Source organism: Carya illinoinensis, chromosome 16 (genome assembly GCF_018687715.1).
Source record: "Carya illinoinensis cultivar Pawnee chromosome 16, C.illinoinensisPawnee_v1, whole genome shotgun sequence".
In the NCBI taxonomy this organism is placed as follows: Eukaryota; Viridiplantae; Streptophyta; class Magnoliopsida; order Fagales; family Juglandaceae; genus Carya; species Carya illinoinensis.
In genome coordinates this window covers 27,261,064-27,288,579 of record NC_056767.1, presented here as the reverse complement: position 1 = coordinate 27,288,579, position 27,516 = coordinate 27,261,064, and the positions used below count along the sequence as shown (strand labels likewise).

At 36.7% G+C, this 27,516-nt stretch overlaps 1 protein-coding gene across 4 annotated transcripts in view; it reads right to left on the bottom strand.

Moving 5' to 3' along the window:
* The window catches only part of LOC122299070 (probable cyclic nucleotide-gated ion channel 20, chloroplastic), a 39,912-nt gene extending 15,855 nt beyond the window's left edge, over nt 1–24,057 (bottom strand). The window contains exons 1-7 of one of the 4 annotated variants that reach the window (XM_043108982.1): nt 23,887–24,057; nt 23,588–23,791; nt 21,124–21,649; nt 17,779–17,970; nt 13,948–14,046; nt 3,076–3,219; nt 1,651–1,896 (exon numbers count right to left, since the gene is read on the bottom strand). In XM_043108982.1, coding sequence (XP_042964916.1) covers nt 1,651–1,896; nt 3,076–3,219; nt 13,948–14,046; nt 17,779–17,970; nt 21,124–21,633 — 1,191 coding nt within the window. In that variant the 5' untranslated portion in view covers nt 21,634–21,649; nt 23,588–23,791; nt 23,887–24,057. Of the gene's footprint in view, nt 1–1,650; nt 1,897–3,075; nt 3,220–13,947; nt 14,047–17,778; nt 17,971–21,123; nt 21,650–23,456; nt 23,476–23,587 lie in introns of those variants that run through there. The other 3 variants (XM_043108981.1, XM_043108984.1, XM_043108983.1) reach the window with 3 other exon arrangements.
* Nucleotides 24,058–27,516: the final 3,459 nt, after the last annotated feature.

Below are 27,516 nucleotides of genomic sequence, written 5' to 3'. Positions count from 1 at the left end.
TTTTTTTAGCTAGCTGGCCTCCCATTGGAAAATATTGACTATTGATAAGCTGAGAAAGCAAGGATTCTTAATAATGGATTAATGCTTTATGTGTAAAAATAATGGAGAAACAGTGGATCATCTTCTTTTACACTGCAAAGTGGTCAAGGATTTATGGGATGATATCTTTTCTAGGCTTGGCATTGCCTGGGTCATGCCTAGGAAGGTGGTTGACTTATTGTTATGCTGGAGAGGAATTCAGGGTAATTGTCAAATTGCGGCTGTTTGGAAGATGGTGCCTCTATGTTTAATGTGGTGTACTTGGAATGAAAAGAATGGTCGCTGCTTTGACAACAGGGAACGGTCGATGAAAGGGTTTAGGGACTTTTTGTATCATACATTGTTACTTTGGGCTTCAGCCATTGTATTGAATGGGAGTAGACTAGCTTTAATGACTTCTATGCTGATGTTCACAGCGCTTAGCTTGTAATTAGGTTTACCTCTTGTATACTTTCTGTGTATCTGGGCTAGGCCTAATTACGTGATTAATAAAATTTCTTATAAAAAAAAAAAAAAATTATTCACTTCTAGATCCTAACTAACTATCAAAAGAAAGAAAAAAAAAAAGTTCTCAATTTTTTTATAAAGAACACAGCGCTTAGCTTGTAATTAGGTTCATCTGTTGTATATTCCTATGTACCTGGGCTATGCCTAATTACATGATTAATAAAATTTTCTTATAAAAAAAAAGTGGTCACTTCTAGATCCTAACTTGTAACTAGGTGTTCTCCATGTATGCTTCCTGTGTACTTGGGACTAGCCTGTTTACTTGATCAAATAAAATCATATTTACCTATCAAAAGAAAGAAAAAAAAAAAAGTTCTCAATTTTTTTACATAGAAATTTGAACTTCAATCCAAACATCTTTTAAACACAATTGTTTTTCTATTTCTCAAAAAAGAAGTCTCATCTAATCATTTTCCAAAGTTTCTGTATAAAACACACACAAACACAAATCCAAGAAAACGCCTCTTGCAAAATTTTTATCTGAACTACTTTTCAATTGTACCTACCCCCTTCCCCAAACTCCAATGCAAAATACATACAAAAAAACGTTTTACCCAAGCAACTTCTCATTCTACTTACCCACTTTCACAAAACCCAATATAGAACACAACCCAAAACGTTTTTAAGGAATTCTCAAAGATTACAGAAATTCTCATTTACCAAACAGCCCATCTTCTTGGTTTTAATTTTAATGTTTTGAATTACAAATAATCAACTATCATGACAACTATAAATGAAAACATCAAGAGTTTTTTTTTTTTTTTGCCAAAAAAAATAAAGAGAATAACATGACTGATACTTCGAACACAAGAGATGCAATGATTATTTCTTTCTTTTCTTATTTTTGTTTGCATGATCTTCGGACTTGATATTCCTACTAGAAATCATTCAGCCAACACTTGCATTATGCCTGAAATTCATTAAAGGCAACCAGAACTGGAAGATATTTCACTTTGGTAAACACTTCACCAACTAAACACATATGCATGTACAAGGGAAAGAGTTTAGTTCAAACAAAATTCCAGAAACAGCAAGAAGAATAAAGTTGTACGAAGAAAGAAAGTCCAAAAATCATCTTTAGATGATATGACAACCTCCACCCACCTGTAACCCAAAGAGGTACCAGCATGACCCAACAAAATGGCCGGACAACACGAAAGTGAGAAGATTTATGACAAAATTTGCCCATGCTGACTCAAATACCAAGCTGCTTGAAGACTGACCAGCAAGTAGAGGCAGAAACCTATACAGCCTAGGAATGTACTGAACAAGAACAGCTGTCTGTAAATGATTTTTAGCACTATTGGCTCCTGATCTCAAAGATTTTTGTAGAACAAACAATACTATGATCTGCAATATAAAAATATATAAAAATAAAGAAAGAGAAGAAGAAGAGGAAGAAGTTTATGACAAGAATCAGTAAATGGAGATACACATCAATTATATGTAGCATGTACTATAGCAGTACTCTGCAGATAAACCAAATGATCAACACAGGTAACCATCGTATAAAGTTTAAATACAACACAGAATGAGTTGAGAATATATACGAGTGATGCTAGAAACTACTCCATTATCCCACTTTTGTGACGTGGCAGTGTTTAATAACACTTGGATCTTTATCTTTTTTTAACAAAGATTGATTCAAGGATTATTAAACAATGACACATTCAGTTAGCATTTTTATCTGTTTTACCCAGGATTGATATGAGAGTTATTGAACACTGCCACGTCAGCAGATTGGATAATATCGGGATAGTTCTGTAAATTCTAGCATTTTCTGGATATATGTACATAACCTTTTCTTTCAAATACAGATGTTAACAAGCAATAATGAATTATATCCTTCTTATAAAAAAACAATAGAAGGAAATAAATCATTATTTCCTGGCATACATACAATTAAATGGAGAATGAGATTGGTAGCTCTCATCAGCTCTCGTCATTTCACCACACCAAAGAAAGTAAAAGTTTCTTTTAATAACCAATATGGTAAGAAAAGTTTCCCAGTTCCATAGCACTCTAGTCTGGCCTTCTGTACAGTGAACTTTGTTATTGTACCCACTCTACCACATGTCACGAGGGATTGTTCATCAACAAATACCAAAATTCTAATCAATCATCAATAACACATTATAATTTTTAACAGGTTCAAGTTTCACTACACAGATCAAAACCGTACCTTATGCGCCCTATATTATACAGTCCTTGAGGGTCAACATCCCACTACACACCCTAGATTAGAAACATGATGCACTTTTGGGCATTCTAAGCAAATTTCAACAAATTATGATAGAAAAAAAAAAAAAAACAATCGATTTAAAATAACTGCAAAAAACACAATTTAAAAGACAACAATTTAAATTTAATTCACAATGAAAATGTTACCCACAACAAAGTACAGATTAAGCTTGAAATGTGAATCTTCTTATCAAAAATTCCCTAGGCATTAAGCATCTGGATGTGGCATATATGTTGATAGTGATGCATTTAAACTTAATAAAGGGAAGAATAAGAGTGAGAGAGGACCGTTACTTGCGGAAGCGGTAAAACAACAAACAAGTCAATGAAAAAAAATCCACGAATATAGTTGAGAGCAATTTTTTTTGGATGATCAACTAACTCTCCAGCACCAACCACTCTCGACTCGGGGGCCACATAAGCCAACCTAAACTGCCAAAAAGCAAATTACATAAATTAGTCAGCACTACAAGAAGGGCTCCAACCAAATCTAATGATTGAAGGCATTGCAGAACATGAATACAATTTTTATAATGATATTACTTAAAAATTGAAAAATGACGTTCAGTAACATACCATACATTTAATAAAAATAAATGAGGATGCATATGATATTTGCTATAAGACGAATAAATATGATGGCAAAATCAAAGGATAATGGAGAAAAGTGTAATAACCTATACTTCCAGTTGCCTACTTTAAGTGAAGATGAAAATTGAGACACTACCATTTTTATAACTCTGTAACATACCATATATTCAATAAAACCTAAGATCCTTTCTTGGAACGTGCGGGGGCTTAATGATCGCAATAAGTGCCTTCGCATTAAATCATTATTGCGGATGTGGAAGATTGATGTTGTGTGTTTTCAAGAAACAAAATTGCGTGTTATTGATAGAAGAATCATTCATAGTTTATGGGGGTGTTCTTTTGTGGGTTGGTCTTATTTGGCTTCTTTGGAAGCTTTAGGCGGCGTTCTTTTAATGTGGGATAAAAGAGTGGTGGAGGTGGTTGAGGAGTGAATTGGGAATTGCTCGGTCACTAGTTTATTTAAAAATTTTGAAGATGGGTGGGAGTAGGCTTATGTAGGCCCTATGGGCCAAACATGGATAGAGATAGGAGAAGGCTATGGGAGGAGTTGGAGGGCTTATACTATTTATGGGACATGCCGTGGTGTATGGGTGGGGACTTTAATGCTACCCGCTTTCCTAGTGAGCGATCGGGGACTTATAGCAATTCTTTGGCCATGGAGGAGTTTTCGGAGTTCATATTAGATTTGGATCTCATGGACTTGTCGGGGGCGAGTTCACATGGTCCAATAGTCGAGGCTGGTCGAGACTGGATAGGTTTCTTGTCTCTCCTTTATGGGAGGCCCACCTTCCGGAACTATGCGAGAAGCGTCTGCCTTGAGTTTGTTCAGATCACTTTCCTGTTTTGTTAGATTGTGGAGGCATTCATGGGGCACGCCAGTATTTCAAGTTTGAAAATATGTGGCTAGCTGCTGATGGCTTTGCAGAGAAGGTGAGATCTTGGTGGTCTTCTTACCAGCTCATAGGCACCCCTAGTTTTATTCTTGCAGATAAAATTAAAGCTTTGAAGCAAGACTTAAAGAAGTGGAATCTGGAAGTTTTTGTAAATGTTGACAATCAGAAGATTTCCCTTATGGAGGAGTTGCAGGCTTTAGAGGGGAAGGAGTTTATGGGAGATACGTCAAAGGAGGTATTATTGAGGAATAGCTCGGTTAAGACTGAATTGGAGAGGGTGTTGTTAATGGAGGAGACCTCGTGATGACAAAAATCCAAGGCCCTTTGGCTAAAAGAAGGCAACAAAAGTATGAAATTTTTCCATAAAGTGGCTAATTCACATCGGAGTAGCAATGCTATCGACTATTGAGTTACTTCATTCAGGTAATCAAGTGCTCTCTACCCCCTCTGAGATCGAGAAACATATGATGCAGTATTATGAGAACATCCTCACGAAACTGGCTAATTGGAGGCCAAACATTGACGGTTTGTTGTTTGAGTCTATTAATCCATAAAGTGCAAGCTGGTTGGAAAGACCCTTTGAAGAATATGAGATTTATAAAGTTATTGGTGGTATGGCCAAAGACAAAGCACTAGGTCCTGATAGCTTTTCGATGGGATTTTTTCACGCTTGTTGGGATATTGTGAAATGTGATGTTATGAAGGTGTTTCTTGAACTCCACTCCTTTAAGAATTTTGAGAAATGCCTCAATGCGACGTTCATTGCTCTCATACCGAAGTAACATGGGGCAATGGAAGTTAAAGATTTTCGTCCCATAAGTCTTGTGAGATGGGTATACAAGATTATTTCGAAGGTTCTTGCTAATCGGTTAAGCTTTGTCATGGAACAAATTATTTCTAAGCCTCAAAATGCATTTGTTCAGGGGAGGCAAATTCTCTATTCGGTTCTTATAGCCAATGAGTGCTTGGATAGTAGGTTGAGCTCAGGAGTTCTAGGTAATTTGGGCAAGCTTGACATGGAAAAGGCATATAAACATGTGAACTGGGAATTTCTTTTCTACTTGCTCGGGAGGTGTGGCTTTGGAGATAGTTGGATCTCATATTCAGCATTGTGTTACTACCGCTCGCTTCTCAGTACTAGTTAATGGCACCCCTGTTGGTTTTTTTAACAGTTCCTGTGATTTGAGGCAAGGGGATCCATTGTCTCATTTTCTCTTTGTTATTGTTATGGAGGCACTTGGTCGGATGGTGAAGGCTGCTATTTGGGGAGGTTTCTCATCTGGTTTTTTCAATGGGAAATGATACCAACAGTTCTATCATAATTTCACATCTCCTTTTTGGAGATGATACTCTTCTTTTTTGTGAGGTCGATCAAGGCCAAATTCAAGCCTTAAGGGCACTCTTGTTATGCTTTGAAGCCGTGTTGGGTCTTAAGGTGAACCTTGGGTAAGTCCGAGATGGTTTCGGTGGGGCTCATGCCTAGCATCACTAGCTTGGCAAGCCTCCTAGATTGTAAAGTGTCTTCTTTGCCTATGAAATATTTGGGTCTTCCACTAGGGGCGACATTTAATGCTAGAGCTATTTGGGATGGGGTTATAGAGAAAGTTGAGAAAATGTTGGCTGGCTGGAAATGGATGTATTTATTAAAAGAGGTAGACTCACATTAATTATGAGTATTTTATCTAACCTTCCCACCTATTTTCTATCTCTATTTCCTTTGCCTGTAGGGGTGGCTAATAGGATTGAGAAACTATTTAGGGCTTTCCGGCTTTCCTATGGGGTGGAGTGGGAGAAGAAACAAAATTCCATCTTGTTAAGTGGAATAAAGTTTGCTCTCATATCTCGAATGGTGGCTTGGGGGTGCGCAATTTGAGGACTTTCAATAAAGCTCTATGGGGAAAATGGTTTTAGAGGTATCACTTGGAGGGGGATGCGCTTTGGAAGGAAGTTATTGACCTTGAAGTGCCTTTTTTTTTTTTTTTTTTTTTTTTTTTGTGTTGGGGGGGGGGGGGGGGGGGGGGGGGGGGTTGTGTTCCAATGAAGGGAGAGAGGGGGGCGGGTTATGGCGTGGGCTTATAGAAATTTATTAGGAGGGGTTGGCAGAGTTTTGAAACTCAAATCAGCTTTGTGGCTGGCTGGCGAGGGTTCCAAAATCAAGTTTTGGCAAGATATTTGGTGTGGTGATAGTGCTCTTGATAGGGTTTTTCCAGCTCTCTATCGCATTGTAGTCAACAGGGCTTCTGTGGCAGATCTGATTGCATTTTCTCATGGTTCTCACCAGTGGAATGTCCTCTTTAATAGGATATTCATGATTGGAAATTGAATATTGTTTCAGAATTCTTCAGCTTGATATACTCCATGGGAGGTATAACCTCACAGGGGGATAGGATGCAATGGAGGCCCAACGGTAGCAAGAAGTTTACAGTGAGGCCGTATTACAAGTTATTGGCACCACAAGGTAATTTTCCTTTCCCGTGGAAGAGTATTTAGAGGTCTCGCGTGCCTTCCAAAGTAGCTTTTTTGGTATGCACTGCTTCTTTTGGGCATATTTTGACCACGGACAATTTGAGGAAGAAGGGGATCATTGTGATGGATTGGTGTTATCTGTGCAAAAAGCATGGTGAATCAGTGGATTATTTATCATTGCATTGTGAGGTGACAAGAGTGCTATGGGATGAGATATTTAGAAGAGTTGGTGTAGCTTGGGTAATGCCATTGAGGGTAGTAGAGTTACTCGCTTGTTGGAAAGGGATTCAAGGCTGTTTTCAAGTGGCGGCGGGTGGAAGACAATTCCGTTGTGCATTATGTGGTGTACTTGGTTGGAAAGAAATGCATGGTGCTTTGAAGATAGGGAACGCACAATGGCGGAGCTTCAGAATTTTTTTTACACTTTATTGCTCTGGTTTTCTGTTATTGTGCTTCATGGAAATAATGTTCACGACTTTCTGGTTTTAATTTCTGAATCCTAGAATGTATTTAGTGTTCTCTTGTATACTTCATGTGTACACGGGTTTTACTTATTTCATTCATATCATCAATAAAATTTACCTCTAAAAAAAAAAACCATACATTCAAGAAAAATAAATGAGGATGCCTATGATAGTTGCTATAAGACGAATAAATATGATGGCAAAATCAAAGAGCTTTCTAAGGATAATGGAGAAAAGTGTAATAACCTATACGTCCTGTTGCTTGCTTTAAGGTGAAGATGAAAATTGAGACGCTACCATTTTTACAACTTTTTACAACTCTGTTTTAAATTGAGGGCATTTTTGTACAAAAAAATATCTTTTTTTTTTAATTTTTTTCACAAAAATGCACTCCTTTTAAAACAAAGTTCTTTGCCATTTTCCTATTTTAAAACCCTTTTATCCACTAGCCTTTTGATCATATGAGTTGCATGTGAGAAATTGGAGTGGTATAAAATAAATTAAAAAACTTTAATAGGCTCAAGGTATTATACAGTTAGGGCTGTAAAAAAAACACCCAATTGACCCAACTCGTGTTGACTGTGCAGCAGTTCAGTTCAATTTTGAGTTCACTCAAATGAACAGGTCCGTTTGGTTATCGAGTTTATTTATTTAACCTGATTATATTTTGACCTGAACAAACGGTAATTCCACAAATAAAAATACAAGTGGCAAACATTAGTGGCATGTATATGCACAAAATATACACTTTCCCAATTCAAAGTTTCCCCAAACTTCTGTCAATGGACAGCTTTGCTGTCCATATTTGTTTCCATATTTGTTTCCTTGATTTACTCTTCCGTATAATTAGCTTAATATTGACAGATTGTGTAGAGATAACATTAGCACATACGTAGTTCTTTCCATGTATAGAATTCCTTTGTATAGTTTATATAATAGAGAGAAATCATAAGGCCAACCATTCGGCCATTCATACAACATTTTTGACTTATCTTGACATGGTATCAAGAGCCGGTTGAAATTTTTTTTTCTCAGTTTCGTTATTGCCCGCGTGAATAATTTTTTTTTTCTCGGCTTCGTGTGTCGGCGTTCGTGTGTCTGCATCTTCTGAGTCTCGGCAGCACCTCTCGGCACCTTCTGTTTCTGGTGTATCACGCCCGACGTCAAAGCTTCGTGTTTTTCGGCCTTCTGTTTCCGGGGTAGTCTTTGTCGGCAGCTTCTGTTTCCATTTTGGGCATTTTCGACACCCTCTCAATCTATCGACACATTCCTCTTCTGGAGTGGTGTCTTTCAGCAGCCTCTGTTTAAGGTCTTGGTATTTCTTTCGTTCTCAGATTTTTTTTTTTTTTTTGGGAGTTTTTCATGGATTGGGTGGTTTCAGCATCTTTATTTTGGTCTGGGCTTTTTTTTTTGGCTTCTCTCATTTGTCGGCAACAGGTCCTTCTCTCGGTTTCTTTATTTTATTGGATATTTTTGCTTTGTCTCGAGTTCCATTTTTTTTGCAATGGACTCTACACCTACGTGTGTCAAATTTACAGGCAAAAATTACTCTACTCGGGCTTTTCAGTTTGAACTTTTCCTCAAGGGAAAAGACCTTTGAGGCCATATTGATGGCACATATGTTGCACAAACATCCAACACTGACAAATCCAAGGATGTCGTGTCTTCTCCTTCTTGGGTTGTGCTTGATGCTCTGATGATGTCTTGGATTCCTGGTTCAATGGAGCCACATATTGTCACCAACTTGCAGGCTTATCGCTCTGCTCAATCCATGTGGAATTACTTGAAGAAGGTTTATCATCAAGATAATAATGCTGGTCGCTTTCAGTTGGAACATGCGATTGCCATGTTTCAACATGGTAGTCTTTCCATACAAGACTACTACTTGGCATTTTTGACTTTTTGGCACGAATATACTAATTTGGTTATAGCGGATGTTCCTGTTGCTGCTCTTTCGACTATTCAAAAGCTTCATGAGACTAGCAGGCGTGATCAGTTTCTTATGAAACTACGTTCGGAATATGAATCTGTTTGCTCCTCTCTACTGAATAGGTCTCCTGTTCCCTCTCCTGATATTTGTTTTAGTGAGCTACTTAACAAAGAACAACGTCTTAGTACTCAAGCTATTCGGGAGCAATCTCATGGCAGTTCCGGGACGGCAACTATGGCTTATGCTGCCCAAGGACGAGGATCACCTATGACTTCTAAAAATTTGCAGTGTTTCTGCTGCAAGGAATATGAGCATATTGCTGCCAAGTGTCCTAAAAAGTATTGTTCTTATTGCAAGAAAAATGGTCATATTATCAAAGAATGTCGTATCTGCCCCCAGAATCGTCAGGCCCAAGCATTTCAGACTTCTATTACTATTCCTCCCGCATCGACTTCTATAGCACATGACTCTTCCTCAGGTGCTTCCTCTGATTTTGCATCTCCTGCCGCAACTTACTGAACTCCTGAAATGGTGCAACAGATGCTCATTTCAGCATTATCTGCGATGGGATTTCAAGGTAACAATTCAACTACTCTTCGGTATGTAGACTCGAGGGCTTCTAATCCATGACGAATTCTCCCACAACTCTGTGTCATGTTCCGCCCTATGCTGATCACTCTGCCATTCAGACTACCAATGGCAGTTCTCTTCCAATAGCTGCTGTCGGAGATGCCTTGTCTACATTTACTAATGTGTTTCTTGCTCCTCAGCTTTCCACAAATCTTATTTCTGTTGGTCAATTAGTTGATAACAATTGTGCTGTTAATTTTTCTGGTGATAGTTGTGTTGTGCAAGACCAGGTAACGGGGGAGCCAATCGCGAAGGGACCTAAAGTGGGGCGCTTGTTTCCACTATTTTTACCTGTTCCAACACTTTTTCCAGTTTCTTCTATTAAGTCTTTTGCTTGTAATAATGTTCCTGATCTGAGTATGGTGTGGCATCATCGTTTAGGCCATCCCAATACTCAGATCCTATCTCACGTATTTCTCTGGCTTTCTTGGTAATAAAGAACATTCTTCTTTATCTCTTCAGTGTGATTCTTGTAAACTTGGTAAAAACAAAACTTTTCCCTTTCCTTTGCATGCTAGTAGAGCTTCTAACTGCTTTGATTTTATACATAGTGATGTTTGGGGACCTTCCCCGGTTAGTTCACATGAAAAATTTAAATATTATGTGACTTTCATTGATGATCATAGCAAATTTACTTGGATTTATTTTCTTCGCTTTAAATCTGAGATTTTTCGTACTTTCACCGAGTTTTTAGCGTATGTTGACAATCAATTCTCTACAACTATTAAGACATCAAGCACAGATTCTGGTGGTGAATATTTGTCTACTGAGTTTCAGGCATTCTTGGCTTCTAAAGGTATTATCCATCAATGTTCATGTCCCGCTACTCCCCAAAAAAATGGAGTAGCCGAACGTAAAATCGTCATCTTTTTGATGTGGTACGTACTCTCTTGTTAGAATCTTCTGTTCCATCCATGTTCTGGGTTGAGGCTCTGAAGATTGCTACTCACTTGATTAATAGTTTACCTTCTCAAGTCTTACACAAGGAGTCTCCCTATTTCCGCTTGTTTGCTAAGTAACCTAGTTACGATAATCTTCGTATCTTTGGTTGTGTATGTTTTGTTCATTTACCTCCTCATGAGCGACATAAATTATCTGCTCAATCTGTTAGATGTGCATTCTTGGAATATAATGTGTCAAAATGGATTTGTTTGCTATGATCCTACATTACATCGTACACGCATTTCTAGGAATGTTATTTTATTTGAAAATCAACATTTTTTTCATGTGTCATCTATGCCCTCTTCTTTTACTGTGGTCCTCCCCTGCTTTGAGCAGCAGCTCTCAGATCTTCATCAAGTCAGTTCTCGCTTTAAATCAGGTATGGTGTATACGAGACGCTCCCGCCCACAGTCTCTTCCAATGGATCACCCGATATCTAATCCTAACATACACTGGAATCAGTCAGTTGCCGCACCTCCAGAGCCTTTGGTACGTTGCTCTTCTCGAGTGTATCCGAGGGTTTTCTTCTGGCAATTCTATTTCAACTCTTACTGCTGCATTGTCCAATTTTGATATTCTCACATGCTACTCACATGCTATCAAGCATGATTGTTGGCAACAAATTATGCAGGAAGAAATTGCCGCTCTAGAGGCCAATCACACCTGGGACATTGAGCCTTGTCCTTCCACTATAGTTCCTCTGGGTTGCAAATGGGTTTACTCAGTTAAGGTTCGCTCCGATGGGAGTTTGGATCATTATAAAGCTCGGCTTGTTGCCCTTGGGAATAATCAGGAATATGATGTCAATTACAAGGAGACCTTTGCTCCTATGGCTAAGATGACCACTGTTCGTACGATCCTAGCTCTTGCTGCTTCCAATGATTGGCCACTACATCAGATGGATGTTAAGAATGTTTTTCTTCACAGGAATCTTAAAGAGTGTATTTATATGAAGCCACCCCCGGGATTGTTTCCCTCTCCGACCTCCAATGTGTGTAAACTTCGTTGCTCTCTTTATGGTCTCAAACAAGCTCCGAGGTCCTGGTTTGATAAATTTCGAACCACTTTATTAGAATTTTCCTTCAAGCAGAGCAAGTATGACACTTCATTGTTTCTTCGGAAATCAGACATGGGTATTGTTGTTCTTTTGGTTTATGTTGATGATATTGTGATCACTGGTTCCAATTCTGCTTTACTTGTCTAGCTTAAGAACCATCTCTCAGAATCCTTTCGTAAGAAAGATCTTGGGTCTCTCACATATTTTCTTGGTCTTGAGATGCATTGTAGTCCCTCTGGTATTTCACTCAATCAACATAAGTATGCTAGGGATTTGGTGGCTACAACTAGACTACAGGAAGCTACCTCTGTCAATACTCCCATGGAATTAAATGTCAAGTTTCACAAAGAGGAGGGTGACTTACTTGTTAATCCCAGTTTATATCGGAAATTGGTAGGTAGCCTTGTCTATCTCACCATCACTAGACCAGATATTTCTTTTGCTGTACAGCAAGTGAGCCAGTTTCTTCAGACTCCTCATCATCTTCATTTGGCTGCTGTCCATAAGATCATACGCTATGTTCAAGGCACTTATGCCCATGGCTTATTCTTTCTTGCAGACAATTCTCCTTGTCTTGTTGCTTATAGCGATGTTGATTGGGCTGGTTGTGCTCATACACGTCGCTCCATCACTGGTTGGTGCATGTTCTTAGGTGATACGTTGATCTCCTGGAAGAGTAAGAAGCAAGACAGAGTTTCTAAGTCATCTACAGAATCTCAGTACCATGCGATGTCTCTTGCTTGTTCCGAAATTATTTGGCTTCGAGGTTTGCTTGCTGAGTTAGACTTCTCTGAGACCGATCCTACACCTTTACATGCTGATAATACAAGTGTTATTCAGATCACGACCAATCCTGTCTATCATGAAGGCACAAAGCATATTGAAGTCAACTGTCACTCTATCCGTGAAGCCTTTGAAGCTCGTGTTATCACTCTTTCACTGAACTACAAATTGCTGATATCTTCACCAAGGCTCTCACTTGTCATCGACATTGCTTCCTAAGTAGCAAATTGATGCTTGTTGATCACCCCGCATCAATTTGAGGGGGGCTATCAATGGACAGCAAAGCTGTCCATATTTGTTTCCATAATTGTTTTCATATTTGTTTCCTTGATTTACTCTTCCGTATAATTAGCTTAATATTTGACAGATTGTATAGGGATAACATTAGCATATACGTAGTTCTTTCCATGTATAGAATTCCTTTGTACAGTTTATATAATAGAGAGAAATCACAAGGCCAACCATTCGGCCATTCATACAACATTTTTGACTTATCTTGACAACTTCCCCCAGTTCAATATGTCCCTCTCTCATGTCTCAATCTCATCTCGCCATCAGCATCCCCCATCACCATTGCTGCACCATCATTGACGGTAGTCTGTGAACCCTTGACTACCCTCCCTTATTTGCCTGCTTCAAAACCCTCCTAATCCATTTTTGCCAACCTCGTTGACCTCCAATTTGTTCACCTTTAAAAGGGCCTCAACTATAATTCAACACTATAATTTTATCAAAGTTATGTTTTTCATATGGGCTTTATAGATTGACCAAGGATTTGGATTTCAATTAAGCAAAATTACAAGGGTAATTGTCATTTGATCCCCAATGCTTGGGATTGTGGACCAAATACATTTCTAGTACAATTAGTATTCGTCAAGGTCCTCATTGATTTTGCTTTCATACTTGGAGGCAGGTTTGTTCACAGTCCTGTTGTGTTTCAAGCACTTATTGGCAATGGCAGCCCAGGTTTATTTCTGCGCATGTTCAGGCTTTAATTTTAGGGTGGACTGGTGAAAGGCTTTGGGCAGTTGCCGTGGGTTTCTAGGGGCATTTCCGTCTGGGTAGCCCCTCCACAAAGGCTTCAGCATATAGTGCATATCAGGAGGTTATTAAATGAACTAGCTAGTTTCAATAATAATGATAATGGAAATGACAATAATAGTAGAAGTTCGGGTTTAGAGAGAATAAAGAATTGAAAAGTGGTAAAATGGTAGATGATTCAAGATCTTATCCTACCCTCTGGCTATTGCAATATTTTTTTTTACTGTTGCAATATTTACAGCCTTTCATCTGACATTTATACCCTCCCGGGGTATACTCAATTCAATTATGCATGCCCCCTAACAAAAACAACAATAAATAAATAACAAAAGCAGCTTCTACAAATGGAAATGAAGCAATTACCTGAAGAAGCATGCGGAAGAAATATATGAGATCAGTCAAACTTCTGAAAGCCACAATTGTTTTGGTCAGGGGCCAGTTAATTACTATACACCTGTTATCCTGCATTCAAGGAGCGAAAAGGCAAGTAATCTTGTGCTATGGTAAACCAAAAGGAAATTATAGATTTCAAATGTAAAAGCACAAGGACAATATATATTTCAAATGTAAAACATGGGTTAACAAAGTTAGGAACATGATCGCGGTCACAGAAGACAGACCGTGGACAACAAAGATTTTCGTCCAAGAATTGCCAATTTTTAAAAAAGAGATAGATATGGTTTATAGATTCACCAACAAAGACAATTTTCCATCCAGTCATAATGATGATGATTACTAATCATTCCTCATACCTTATTGCTTGCTTTGATAAGATTTTCAAGTTGTGAGTGGATCTGAAGAATATAGCCAACAGCTCAACTGCAAGCATTGACCTGGGACCACTGGCTTTTCATGATGTCTGCAGGAGGGTAGCAATAAAATCTACCTAGATTTGTAGTAGCATGTTTTCTTTATGTCATCTATCTTCAGATGACAAAGCATTTCCCACAGTTCATGTGCAGGTGTTTAACTTCTTGGACAAATTACTGTTCTTTCTACATTTTTTAAACATACGTTCTTTTTGTATCTTGAAAGAGTTTTCAAGGCATTTTTTCTTTCCAAAAAATGAAAAGACAAACCGTAATGCCTTACTTATCTAGATTTTCATTTCACTTTATTGCTTTCTTAATCAACTACATGTCCTCTGAAGAGCCTCTAATGTGCGAAGGTACCGCAGATTTTTTTTTTTTTTTTAATCTCAACAAGCTGCATTGGATTTAAAAAGATAGGAGATACTCTCATTGAAAGGAATACTCTTGGGGATTTTTTTTGATATGTATGTCTAGTGGAGACACAGTTGATCGTGTATTCATATTACATTCTTCAATTGTGAGAGATTTGTGGTCGCTAGCTTTCCCTCTTTTTCGGTTCACTGACTGATGCCAAAGTAGTTAAAGTGCTCCGTGGAAAGAGAGGAAAGGTCAAAACAAAAGTAGTTCGAGTTGAAATCATATCCTATTATAAGTAATGTGGATTATTTGGCAAGAAAGAAATAACTCAAATTTCAATTCGTGGAGCTTTCCTGAAATATCTCTTATGATTGTTTTATATGCAGATAACTGCTCTAGACATTCTTCCATAGACTTCTTTTTTGGGCTGACTTCATTAAAATTTTAATCTAATTTGTATGAAAATACTTTTTTCTATTAAATTATATTTTTTTTGAGAAAAAAACATAACTGATTAATTTTTCTATTAAATTATATTTACGGGGTTCCTCTTCATTTTTCTACTTAATTATATTTATAATCAGAAGAAAATTCAAAAGATTTACTCAACTCCACTTAACAGAGGTAACATTAGTAACTTGGGTACTAGTTGACTCATTACTTCTATCCATTTTATTTTTTGCCTTCCAAAACCCCGATGTTCAAAACTTGAATCTAAACATTCTCATTTGTAGGGGTGAAAACCGACCATTCGGTTTCGGTTTTGGACCCAAACCGAAACCGAACCAATATATCCTAAATCATGTAAATCTAGACCGAAACTGGCCGTTGAAAGGGGAGAAAACCGTCTACATCAGTCTCGGCGTCACTCCGGTCGGTTCGTCGGCGTCTACGGTGGCGATGGAAGCTACTTCTTACCTCGGAATGCTCCAGTTCAACACCGTGGAGAAGGAAAAAAATGGATGTTTTCCCATTGATCTTCTCCTCCACAACCAAAAAACCAAACACCGAAAAAAAACAACCACCGAAAAAACAAAAAAAAAAACAACCACCAAAGTCACCACCACAACCAAAAAAACCACCACCGAAAATACAAAAAAAAAAAAAACCACCGAATCAACGACGCCGAGAGGTGCGATTTGAGAGTTAGAGAGAGAGAGGCCCTGCATGGCTGCATGCGCCGTGAGAGAGAGAGAGAGAGAGAGAGAGAGAGAGAGAGAGAGAGGAGGGGGGTGGCGTAGAGATGAAGAGAAGTGAGAAGAACTGAAGAAGAATCGCGGAGTTAAAACCCTAGAGTGAAACAACACCAAACGACGCCGTTTCATTTAGTTTTATTTTTGAACTTCAGATGCGTCGTTTCACTTAAGTGAAACGGCGTCGTTTAAGTAACGTATAAATCAAAAAAATATATAACTTATTACGTCGGCCAGTTCAGCGGTTTGAACCAGGGCCAAACCGCTGCCGAACCGACGTAGGTCGGTTCTGAAGAATATCTACCGTCCACCGACCGGTTCACAGGCAGTTCCAGCCGGTTCCTGTCGGTGGTGGTCGGTGGCATCGGTTTCTGTACACCCCTACTCATTTGTGTATAAATAGATTAACTTGGCACCTGGCAAAACCATCTAACATGACATTCCATGTTTGCCCTCAATATGTTCCACCCCTGTTTAAACAGATATATTCATTCTTTAATCTATCTTTAATGAGCATATCATTTTTTTTTAAATCTAGTATTTTGCACCCCAAACGATAGGTGTTGTATAGCAGTCTAATGAAGTTTCTTTTTTGCTTGAATGGATATTCTACTATTATACAATGTCATAACACACTTCTCCAATTCAGTTGTCACCTTCTAATCCAATACATAATACCATTTTTCATATACCTCTTTTTACAAGAGTTATCTTAGAGTTATACCATGAAGATACACTGATACAACTCTAATATAAATATAAAAAATACTTTTACGTGTAATATATATATTAAAGATATATATTTTTACCAAAGAGGGACAGGTGTAAGTCTAAGATAAATATAAAAAAAGATATGTAATTTCTAACAATGAAATTATTATTTAATCTTCAAGATTTTATACAAAACACGATTTGTTTATAATATTATTCATGCCCAAAATTTATAACATGACTCCATTTATGCATAAAAAATACATCTTATCAACTTCAAAGTTCAACTATAAAAAAGGGAGAAGTGCTACTGCCACAAAGATCCCATAAAAGTAAATCCCCAAACTGACATGGTTTTATATGATATACTAGATTTACTTTATAATAAAAGTAGTTTTACAATCTAACATACTACATCAAACCACGTCAATTTGTGGGTTTACTTTTATGGGATCTCTTTGTGGCTGAAGCATTTCTCTAAAAAAGGTGGCATGTCTTTTTGTGGTGGATCTCTTTGCATGTTGTTGGGTCATGCCATAAAGTAAGTTGGATCTCTTTAAATGTTGGAAAGCGAGGTTTGGTTGCCAGCTGAGCAAATATATGTGGAGAGCATTTGTCTTTCTTGATATAGTGTATTTTGATAGAAAGGAGAAATCATAGTTTCGATGATTGTGAGAAGATGGTGGCAAAGCTTAAGGCTTTCTTTTGTCTTTTGATTGGTAAACAAAATATTATTGATCACAAGAAAAGCAAAGGCTTTCTTCTCAATACTCCTTACCACTAGATGCTTGTCCTAAATTGTTTTTCAATATCTAGTTTTCAGGCCCTGGACCTTTGTACCTTATATTTAGCTGCTTCTCTACTCCTTTACTTGGGTAACACCCTTTTTGCTTCTTAATGAAAGTAGGCGTACTTATCATATACATGCTTACAGACATACATATGTATACACACACATAAAGAAAGAAAAAGTAGCATCAATTATGTTATTTGTACTCTGCTTCTGTAGCAAATAAATTCAGAATTTGTTTTTTGTAAAGAATAAAAAAATTTCCAAAGAAGAGTACTATAATAAAAGTAATGGTCACAAAAAGAGAAATTTCAATGCAAGAATGCCATACCTCTATCGTGGATAGCAAGAAGAAAAATAATGGGTCCACAAAAATTGCCACCAAGCAAGAAATGACAAAAAATTTGTTCCATTGTTGCACAACTTTAGCATGAGGGTTCATGATGCCAGGAATATATTGTTGGAGAGAAGAAAAAAAACCCTTGGCCCAGCCTTTGGCATCCCCATAGAGAACATTATGAAACTACATACAATCAAAGTAATAAAACTGGATGAGATCATTGCAATTTATGCATAACAATCTTACCAAGCAAGTATTTGCACATCATATTCTAGATAACAAAAGCTAGAGAAAATGAAACAGGATGAACTCATGGGGGAGATAATGGTAGATTAATGAATCTGGGTAACCTCAACCAAAAAAAAAAAGTACTAGCATAAAAACTAGAAAACACAAGCAAGACATCTAACATATCCACCTACAACACTGGCACCACTAGACAGTAACCGTAAAACCACCAGCTCTTGTGAAAATTACTACTGCTTCCTCCATGAAACAAAATAACCTCAAGCTCTATCAATCCCATTTCCCCACTGCCAATGCAACAGCATTGATGTGACACTAGAATACCCTGATCTAAGAAATTATTTCTATTGCCAGAAAGACTGTACATACCAGTAGTACCAGGCCTCCACAATTTTCTGCCTCATAATAGAGAGCATCGCAATCTAGCAAACATTTCCTTTTCCTTTCAATACAAACCCAATAAAGGAAAATACAAAAATAATAGAGCAACAGATCTGATAATTTTGCTTTTTTTTGGGTGGGGGGATGGGGAGGGGGGAATTGAAAGAAAAAAGAATGGTACCAAACAGGACTAAATTTAGGATGCAACATTTATATTACAAACCAATCGTAACATATTCATGACCACAAACACATTTGATTTTCATCCCTTAGAAGACAAAAATCTGTTTTCCATTTTCTTTTGTGTTTCTTTTATTTTCTTTTATCCTTCCTATGTCGTGGGGCAGAGGGATGTGGAGAATTAATAAGAAAAAGGTCCTACACCAAAAAGGTGCCCATATTGTTGTAGTATGATGCCTTTTATCAATAGAAATACTAAATTGATCCAGTAACAAAAATGGCCACATAAGTGAACTGATTCCAAATTTAGCCAATTACCAGAGAGGATGATGATCAACAAGTAAGCACACCTAAACAAGTATTTAGCAAAGTACAACAACAAGAATAAAACCTTCCTATGCTTCCCCCACAAATGCATCCAGGTAACCTAAAGCATATCCACAGTTAACTTTCTAGCAAGATCATTCAAAGCCTGGACAAAACTCCCAACCAATACAAGGTATGTTACAGTTTAAACCCAGAAATAGGTTTCCAAAAAGAACAACATTTTGATATCAATGGAGCAAGACAAGTTAACAAATTTGATATCTAAAACAAAATTCAAGATAAACGAAAAAATAAAGATAAAAAGGACTCAACTAGATTGTTATAGAACAAATAATGTAAAATTTCAAAGAGAGCTTTCGCCAGTGATGGAGCCAAAGCAAGTGGGGCAATTGCCTCCACTAAAATTTAGAAAAATTTAGAGAGCTTCAATGTATAAAAACAAGATTTAAAGCATCCTTAAATTAAAGAAAAAATAATAATAGGTGGGCTTTAGAATCTTATCACATTGCCCCATGAAATTTTAAAGTTTTTGGAGCCTATTAGCCTAAACTTCCACTCAATTTAAGCTATGTAGGTGATCCATTGCACATAGGAAATCCCAATGTAATAGTATTAAAGTTTTTCTAATTAGAATTCAGCTTGACGGAAAAGAAAAACCTAAATTGAAATTAAAAAAAAAAAAATCATAAAAATAGGAATCTTAGATGAAAAAGGGATTATGACAAACAAAAGCACCAAACAAGTAGTAAATGAACATTTCATTACATTGAGTTATTCAAAAGAGTGAAATAGGAGAGTTGACCATAGCTATTCGTGGTGATTTAAAACATTTACTTGGTATGTTGACTTCTCTGCAAAAGTTTTGCCTCTTCGAAAATGATACACACACAACCCTTTTCACAACTCTTTACACAACCATGTTATAAATAAGGGGCATTTTTGTAAAATAACTTATAAACATAACAACCTTTTACAGAATTACCCTCAATTTAAAACATGGTTGTATAAAGGGGTGTAAAAAGGGTCGTACGTGTATCATTACTTGCAAAATGATACACATACAACCCTTTGCTCATTGATAGGAAGTTTCAACTAGAATCTCTTCAATCCATAATCTAATTTCATCATTCAGGATCTTCTTTTCAGTGTAGCGGATAAGCATTGCTCAATGCTTTTCTGATATGAAAGATCTTGTAACAAAACTTGCACATCACACCTAAAATTCAATTACCAAAAGCTACATGAAGTCCTGGTAGACCTGTTCTTCACAAATATCTACCCAAGTTTTTTATAGAGACTGTTGATTTTTTTTTCTCAGGGCATATGGTAGATGAATGCCTTGTATTATTTTTTCCTTTCTTAGATCCACACAGTAACTGCCTCCCTCTGAACAATTTACTTGCTGTGCCGCTGACAACTGCGTCTATTCACAAGGAGGCTCTTTACGATACGCCAAATTGGAAAGCCTATAACAGGCTTTTCTAATTTAGATAGATGAACTAAGTAAAGCTTTTAAATTACTAACGTCAACACTTCTTTTATGATATCGAACACTCATAATTGACCAGGGCATTTCTTACCATGTTACAGATTATTTGTACTTGAAAGTTTTTCTATTCTGGGCTCATCTTCTTTATTATGTAACCATATTATCTGGACCAAGCGAAGGTTATTGCTGTGCCTGGGAGAATGCACATTGACAATCACTTATGGAAATCTTAGATTTTCTATATAGGAGGTGATGGCAGATGCATCAATAGGATTTGACATCTCTTTTTTGATAAGTAATAAGACTGTGTATCTTCATTTCAAACTGCCAGATGCCAGGAGTTGTAGGACTCAAAAAATTAAATTTAATACAGATAGGTTACATGCAAAACATGCATGAACAAGTATGGCAAATATTTCTTCATCAAAAAGTTCAAATAAATACTAAAGAAAATAATTTATGAACTGAAACAGATCCTATGCTATTTATACCCATATTTTTTGGGAAAAAAGTCTTCCATGTGACAGAAGCAGAATCCAACTCGAGATCTATTCAACAATGTAGCTTTACAGAATGAGAGGCGTGTATAAAAAAATAAAATAAAATAAAAAAATTATTCTTGTCTAGCAAAGCAATACAGGGGAACATGAAATATGGCAGTAACCATTAGGACAGACAAAAAAAATAACCTTTGGGTAAAGAAAGAACAACACCTTAGGATCAAAAGCTAATGAAGCTTTAGAGTTCATTTGTTGAGCTGCTATGAAGTTGTTATATGTTGGGCAAGTTGTGCAATAAGGATCATCGCACATTCCCAACTGCCCAGACCTCAGCAAATGTTCATTTTTCCCAAAATTGTTGTCGTGTGGCCAGTCATCTTGATCCTTGCCTTTAAACGAAGTAAACTTGCTTGCTAAAGGTTCCATTGTTTTGGGTCCTGTTACACCTTGATTTGGCAAAAAAAGGCTTTCAGGTTTGCGGCTAACATATAGTGGACCACTCATCTGTATGAATGGAGTCCTTCTTTCACTCCGTAAAGGACCAGTATGGCCCACAAGATTAGTTTCACTTGCATAGGACTCCATTGAGTCCATAGGAATGGAAATTGATGCACTCCTTGTCCTGTATGCAAATCTCTGGAATTGAGAATCTGCATGTTGGTCCAAAAACTGCCCATTTGTGTCTGAAAGCATAGGTATGTCGTCTTTTTCAAAACCAGACATCTTTTATTAATTAGACCTGCAGAAGAGTATAAGAAAAATAATCAGAACGCATGTATCACATGCTAGTATCGCATAAACATTTTCTTTACAGCTAAGAACTGCATGACCATTTCAAAGTGTGAGTTTAATTTAACTGTCAAATGGAGGAAGCATGTGTAATGACTCAAGGAAAAGCTCAAGTCACACATAAGCTTATTACTCCAAAAGGGCTAGTCAAGATTATAATTGGAACCTCATGGAATCACTTTAACTCAGAATAACTTCTCCATATCAAGTAACGTGGGACTCATTCACCATTCTCCTTTACTCAACCGTGGGTATGAATCTCCCTCTAAATCTCTAACATCCTTGCTAGGCCATTCTATGGTTGATGGTACAACCCATGTCCCACACCTTTGGTTGAGGATTGGCCTTGATGCCATTTGTAATGGTAAAAAAAAAAAAATTCAAGTCATATCATGGCTTCTACTCTAAAAGGACTAGTCAAAGTTCCAATTGAAGTTCATTAAAATCATAGTAACCACAAGATCTCCCCCTGACAATGTGGGATCCATTCATAACCTCTAATACTCAATTTGGGGCATTACAATATGAGAAATATCAAAAGCACAATTTTTGGTAGCAATCATAGTTCAAATATCGCTAATACATCACCATACCTCACTCTATATGAGCGACACTCACAAGAAGCAAGAACGATTTCTTACACTATCGCCTAGAATAGTATTAGGCAATATAGCATATATATTGGCAAAATATTTGACAAATATTGACAAAAGAAATTGGGAATATTGTAAAAACTATATAAAAATTATAAAAATTCTAATATTACTGAAGTTTTTGAATGATCAAATATAGTTAACATGAAAAATGCTGAAAATTATTTCAAATATTAGCGAGATATCATTTTTACGAAGCCCGTCCAATATCATTGATACTTTTGAATTAAAAACCTAATTTTTCTTTCCTTTTTCGCAACGTAATTTTCATCTTTCATAATACATTTTCTTAAAATGTACTTTTTAAAAAAATATATATAACATAAAACAATAAACTTTAGAACAAAATTTGACTTCAACTCTACATTTTTTGTTCACTGCAAACAGGAAAAAACATACGCACACTTGTGCTATAACGTTTTCTAGCATCACAAATCATAAGCCCAATTCTGAAAACAAGAGTAACACAATAGTTATAAGTGTAGGAACCAGGAACCTTTAGCTAGTCTGTGTCCAATTGTAACATCAGGAACAATATATACAAGCCCACCTTGGACGTAGATGAGCAGAAATATCAAATATGGGGCAATCAAACTTGAGAAAACACCAGTTGGTTATCATCGTCGCCTCATGAAATAGTAAAAACTAGTGATACTGTAGAGTTCATTTCTAGGTAGAAATAAGTACCAACGATGGCCAGTCAAGCTTGCGAAAATGTACTTTGACATACTGATAGCGTTAGCTACTTTATAGAGTCACTCTTTTCAATTTTTATGACTATATTATGGAAGGAAATTCACAAAAACCAAAAATATGTTCTTAACAACTAATAGCTCTTAAAAAGAACTAATGAAGTAAATTTCCCATCACTATCTGAGCCAATCATTTGAAACTAAAAAAAATAAAAAAAATAGAAGGAAAATAAACCAATAGAAGAATGTAGAGGGGAAAGGAACGGAGAAGAAAAAGATCACTACAGAATTTACGTTGTTCGGTCTAATGGCCGATATTGTTGGCTTCATCAGCTTAGTTCCGATTAAGCTCATTTAAATTTAAGTTCATTAAGATTATATAGGAAGAAGTAAATACAGTGCACCACCATACATATTCTGCTACTCCGCTTCAAGAAAACAAACAAACAAACAAGTTCAAAGAAAGAATGCCAATTGACTTGTAGAACAGCTAAAAGGAATCGCACAAAGTAGTATAAAAAGAAAGCTGCAATTTTTACACACCTTCTCAAAGCTGAATATACCCAACTGGGAGTTGCAAACTGCATCAACAACGCACCAACAGAGACAATGCCCCACTCATAGCGCAAATCAAGGAAGAAAATTCAGTTGCCATGTTTGTATTTTACTCCGAACACCTTTTCAGAGAGAGTATAGAGGTCTGAAATAGTCGGAGCAGTGGGGATGATTTGACTACTCCGCTTGACTCTAGAGGCAGACGAAAAAAAAGGGAGACTTTGAGAAGTCCATCGTTTGGTAAAAGCAAGGCGAAAGGAAAGCGTTTATGGGTGCTATGCTACTACGTGTTTCGCTGGCATTGTTGGACGCTTGCGCGGAAGTTTAAAGAAATTCTCGGCAGAGCTGAGAGCATTTACGTTCCCACGAAGACAGCAACATCTTCTCTTGTTATTTTTCTTGCAAATTCCGTCCCATTTAAGACGCTGGTTCCTTGGTGGACCTTACCGCGTTCGCATACATCCCTTTGATTCGGCATCAGTCAACATCACGACTAAAGTATAAAGTAATGAAAAGGGACGAAGCCAGAACAGTTATATAGCGTGTTAGCAGTTTTTGTACGGTGAGGTTCAAGTCTCAATATATGCTATTATAAAATATTTTAATTACAAAAAAATTTGCATAAATATACAAATTATATTTATAATATACAAATTTATAATATATAAATTATAAAATCTTTTTATTATAAAATAGATCAAATATATTATATAAAACTACTTTAATTTATGAATTTATTTTTATAAAATTTATTTTTAAATATGGTATTTCTCTTCTATTATTGGGTGAACAATTTTATGTATATAGATGGTGTTTCAAATTGGAAAGATTTATCAAAGTTTATATTATGTACACTGATTTATAAATAAAATGAATTTTAAATAAATTTCATCAAACCATGAGGGGAACGATAATCCTATAGGCTATAGGTATTGAAAAATGTAGAATGGCAAATGCGTATTAATTTAGTTAGTTTACCGAGTCATCCTTTTTGAAAATGGTATAGGACATGAGGTATGACTTAGTATGATTGTCATACTAAGTCATCCTTGAAATGGTATAGGACATGAGATATTTTTAATTTTTAAATTTTTTTATATAAACAATCCTATTGTACCCGTTTTCTTTTTTCTTTTTCTTTTTTTCCTAAGCAAGTAGATTCATAGATAAACTACGAATAACATGATACAAGATGTAATGAGTGAGAGCTCCTAACAATCATCTCAAAGCAAATAAATGCAACACTAGTAGAATAAAATAAAAAAAAAAAAAAATCTGGAGCTAAAAATTGGCTCCCACCCATTTTTCACTAAGGGAAAGTCGATTGTAACGGTTTTTGAATAGTCTGATAAAAAGACTATTAGACTACAACTTTTAGTCGTAATAAAACGGAGTGTGTTGCAACTTGTTTGTCTGGACTGGCTATAGGAATATTTCACGACTATTTTATCTTGATCATCAGTTAGGGAAAGCAAGAATATAAGAACATAACAATCAGAGAAAGTGTCGATACATTGGCAAAGGACCATCATTGTCTGTGTGGCTCACGCACCACTCTAGAAGATAAGGTGATGGTCGGATATGAAAGATTCAAAGCCACTTATCTCATTAGTGCTACGTGTGACGACAGCTAACTTTCACTGGCGTGATGGCATGTGAACACCACACGCGGTATCTTTTAAGCTATTTTCTTCTACCGTCCAATAGATCAGTGGTTGGAGAGTCTGCTGGCAAGACGTGTGGTGATCGTAGGAGGTCGGAAGGCAATAGCGGTGCTTCTTGGTGCTATGGACGAAAAGTGACGAAAAAAAAAAACCATAAATAGCTCCGGTGTTAGCCAGATAAGATGAGGAATGGAGTAGCGGAAACTCCAACCCCCTTTGGGTGAAGGAGAAGGAAGGATGCCGATAGTTAGATTGAGAGAAAAGGCACCATAGAGAGAGAAATATACTAAATACTTGTATTACATCCCTTTATTCGACCCGTTCAGTGGCACATGAGAAATTAGGATGGGCCACCAATTTTTTTTTTAAAGGACCAATTTAAATTATTTAATTAAATGGTTATAGCTTCTTGGTTACACTTTCTTATTGGAATTTTTTTTTTCATTTTTTTTTTATCTCTCAAATAATTCAAGAGCTAGCCTTTCAACTAATCCAAATTATTTTAATTTAGATTATTTAAGATGAGTTTTATTGAGTTATGAATAGTAGTATTTTTTATAGATCCTATTGAGATGTGTTTAACTTTTTAAAATTGATATGCGTTTAATTTTATATATTAAAACGTATAATTTATGTTGAAATAAGTTTAACTTTTTTTATAGAAAATTGAAAAATTAGTGAGTCCCCTCAATGATTAGTTTGAGATAAGTTTAGTTTAGTTCAACAACTGTACACAATCTTAGCCTTTTAAATTAGGGGTGCTACCCGCACCATAAGGTGCGGGGTAGCCCCCTCCCCGCACCCCTCCCCGTATGGTGCAGCGGTGGGGTTTTCCTTCCCGCCATCCTCCCCCGCATCCCCCGGGTAGGGTACGTGGTGTGCAGGGCAGATATCTAATATGTCTCGCCTCATTTCCACTTTAAATATTGACTATATTTTATTATGTTAAAAAATTATTTATAAATCTAAAAGTGATAAAAAATATATTTTTAGATCTAAATTGTAAATTTAAATTTTATAAATATGACTATAATTTAAAAATTATGTAGTTTTTAAATTTGCTAGTGCATATTTTGTGTAAGTTGTAGTGTAGTAGTTTTTAAACTATATAGTTTTTAAATTTGCCAATGCATACTTTGTGAACAAGTCTAACAAATTACAATATATATATTTATATATACACAATTTGTAAAATATAAATATATATTTATATATATAAACATATATTTATGTTTTATATATATAATATATATATAAGTGAGAGCGGAGCGGGGAAAATGCGAGGCGAGGTTGGGCCCTCCTTGCCCCCCGCCCCCGCTAGGGGGACTAGATGCGGGGCGGTACGTACCCCGTTGTGCCGGGGCGGGCGAATGGGGGTGAGGTAGCAGGGTGCAGGGCCCCGCTGCCCACCCCTATTTTAAGTCTTAGTTCTATTTTATTTTATTCATTTTAGAAACCACATGTATGTTGTACTATAGAAATGGACTTCAAGTATATGGAATTGTTTTCACTTGAATACGAGAGATTTCCAATCGCTCTCGTGAGTTTCTCCCTGTAGAGGTTTCTTTCCCTGCTGTATGCAGGTCTGTGCTTGGTATTTCTCTTGAGTGCATAAGGTTATAGAATGGATGTTAATATGGAGAAGATATGTGAGCGTCCATCCTTGACAGAACAAGAGGAGGAACTCTTAGAGGTGGAGGAAGAATCTCTTGATGATGCTCTTGTAAGGGATGAGCATTGCTTGTTGTTCAAACTCCTCACTGATAAGCACTTCAATAAGGAAGCTTTTAAGCATACCATGAGGAGGATTTGGCATCCAATGAAGACAATTTCTATTAGGGATGTTAGCCCTACATTGTTTATTGCAGAATTTGAAGATCTTTGTGATAAAAAAACATGCTAAACGTAAGGATCCTTGGGCGTTTGATAAACACTTGGTGCTGACAAGTGATGGGAAGCATCTGCAGTAGGACCAAGTTGCATTATCAAAGGCTCTCTTTTGGGTTAGAATCCATGATCTCCTAATTATGTCCAGGAATTGTAACATGGGTAACATCATTGGAAAGGTAGTGGGGGAAGATAGTGGAAGTGGATTTAGAGAAAGATGAGTTGGCTTGGGGAAATTCATGAGGATAGAAGTATGCTTGGATGTGTCTAAGCCGTTGTTACGTGGAAAGAAGATCTGTGTGGCATCATCCCAACCCAAATGGGTTCGATTCTAATACGAACGACTTCCTAATTTTTGTTATTTTT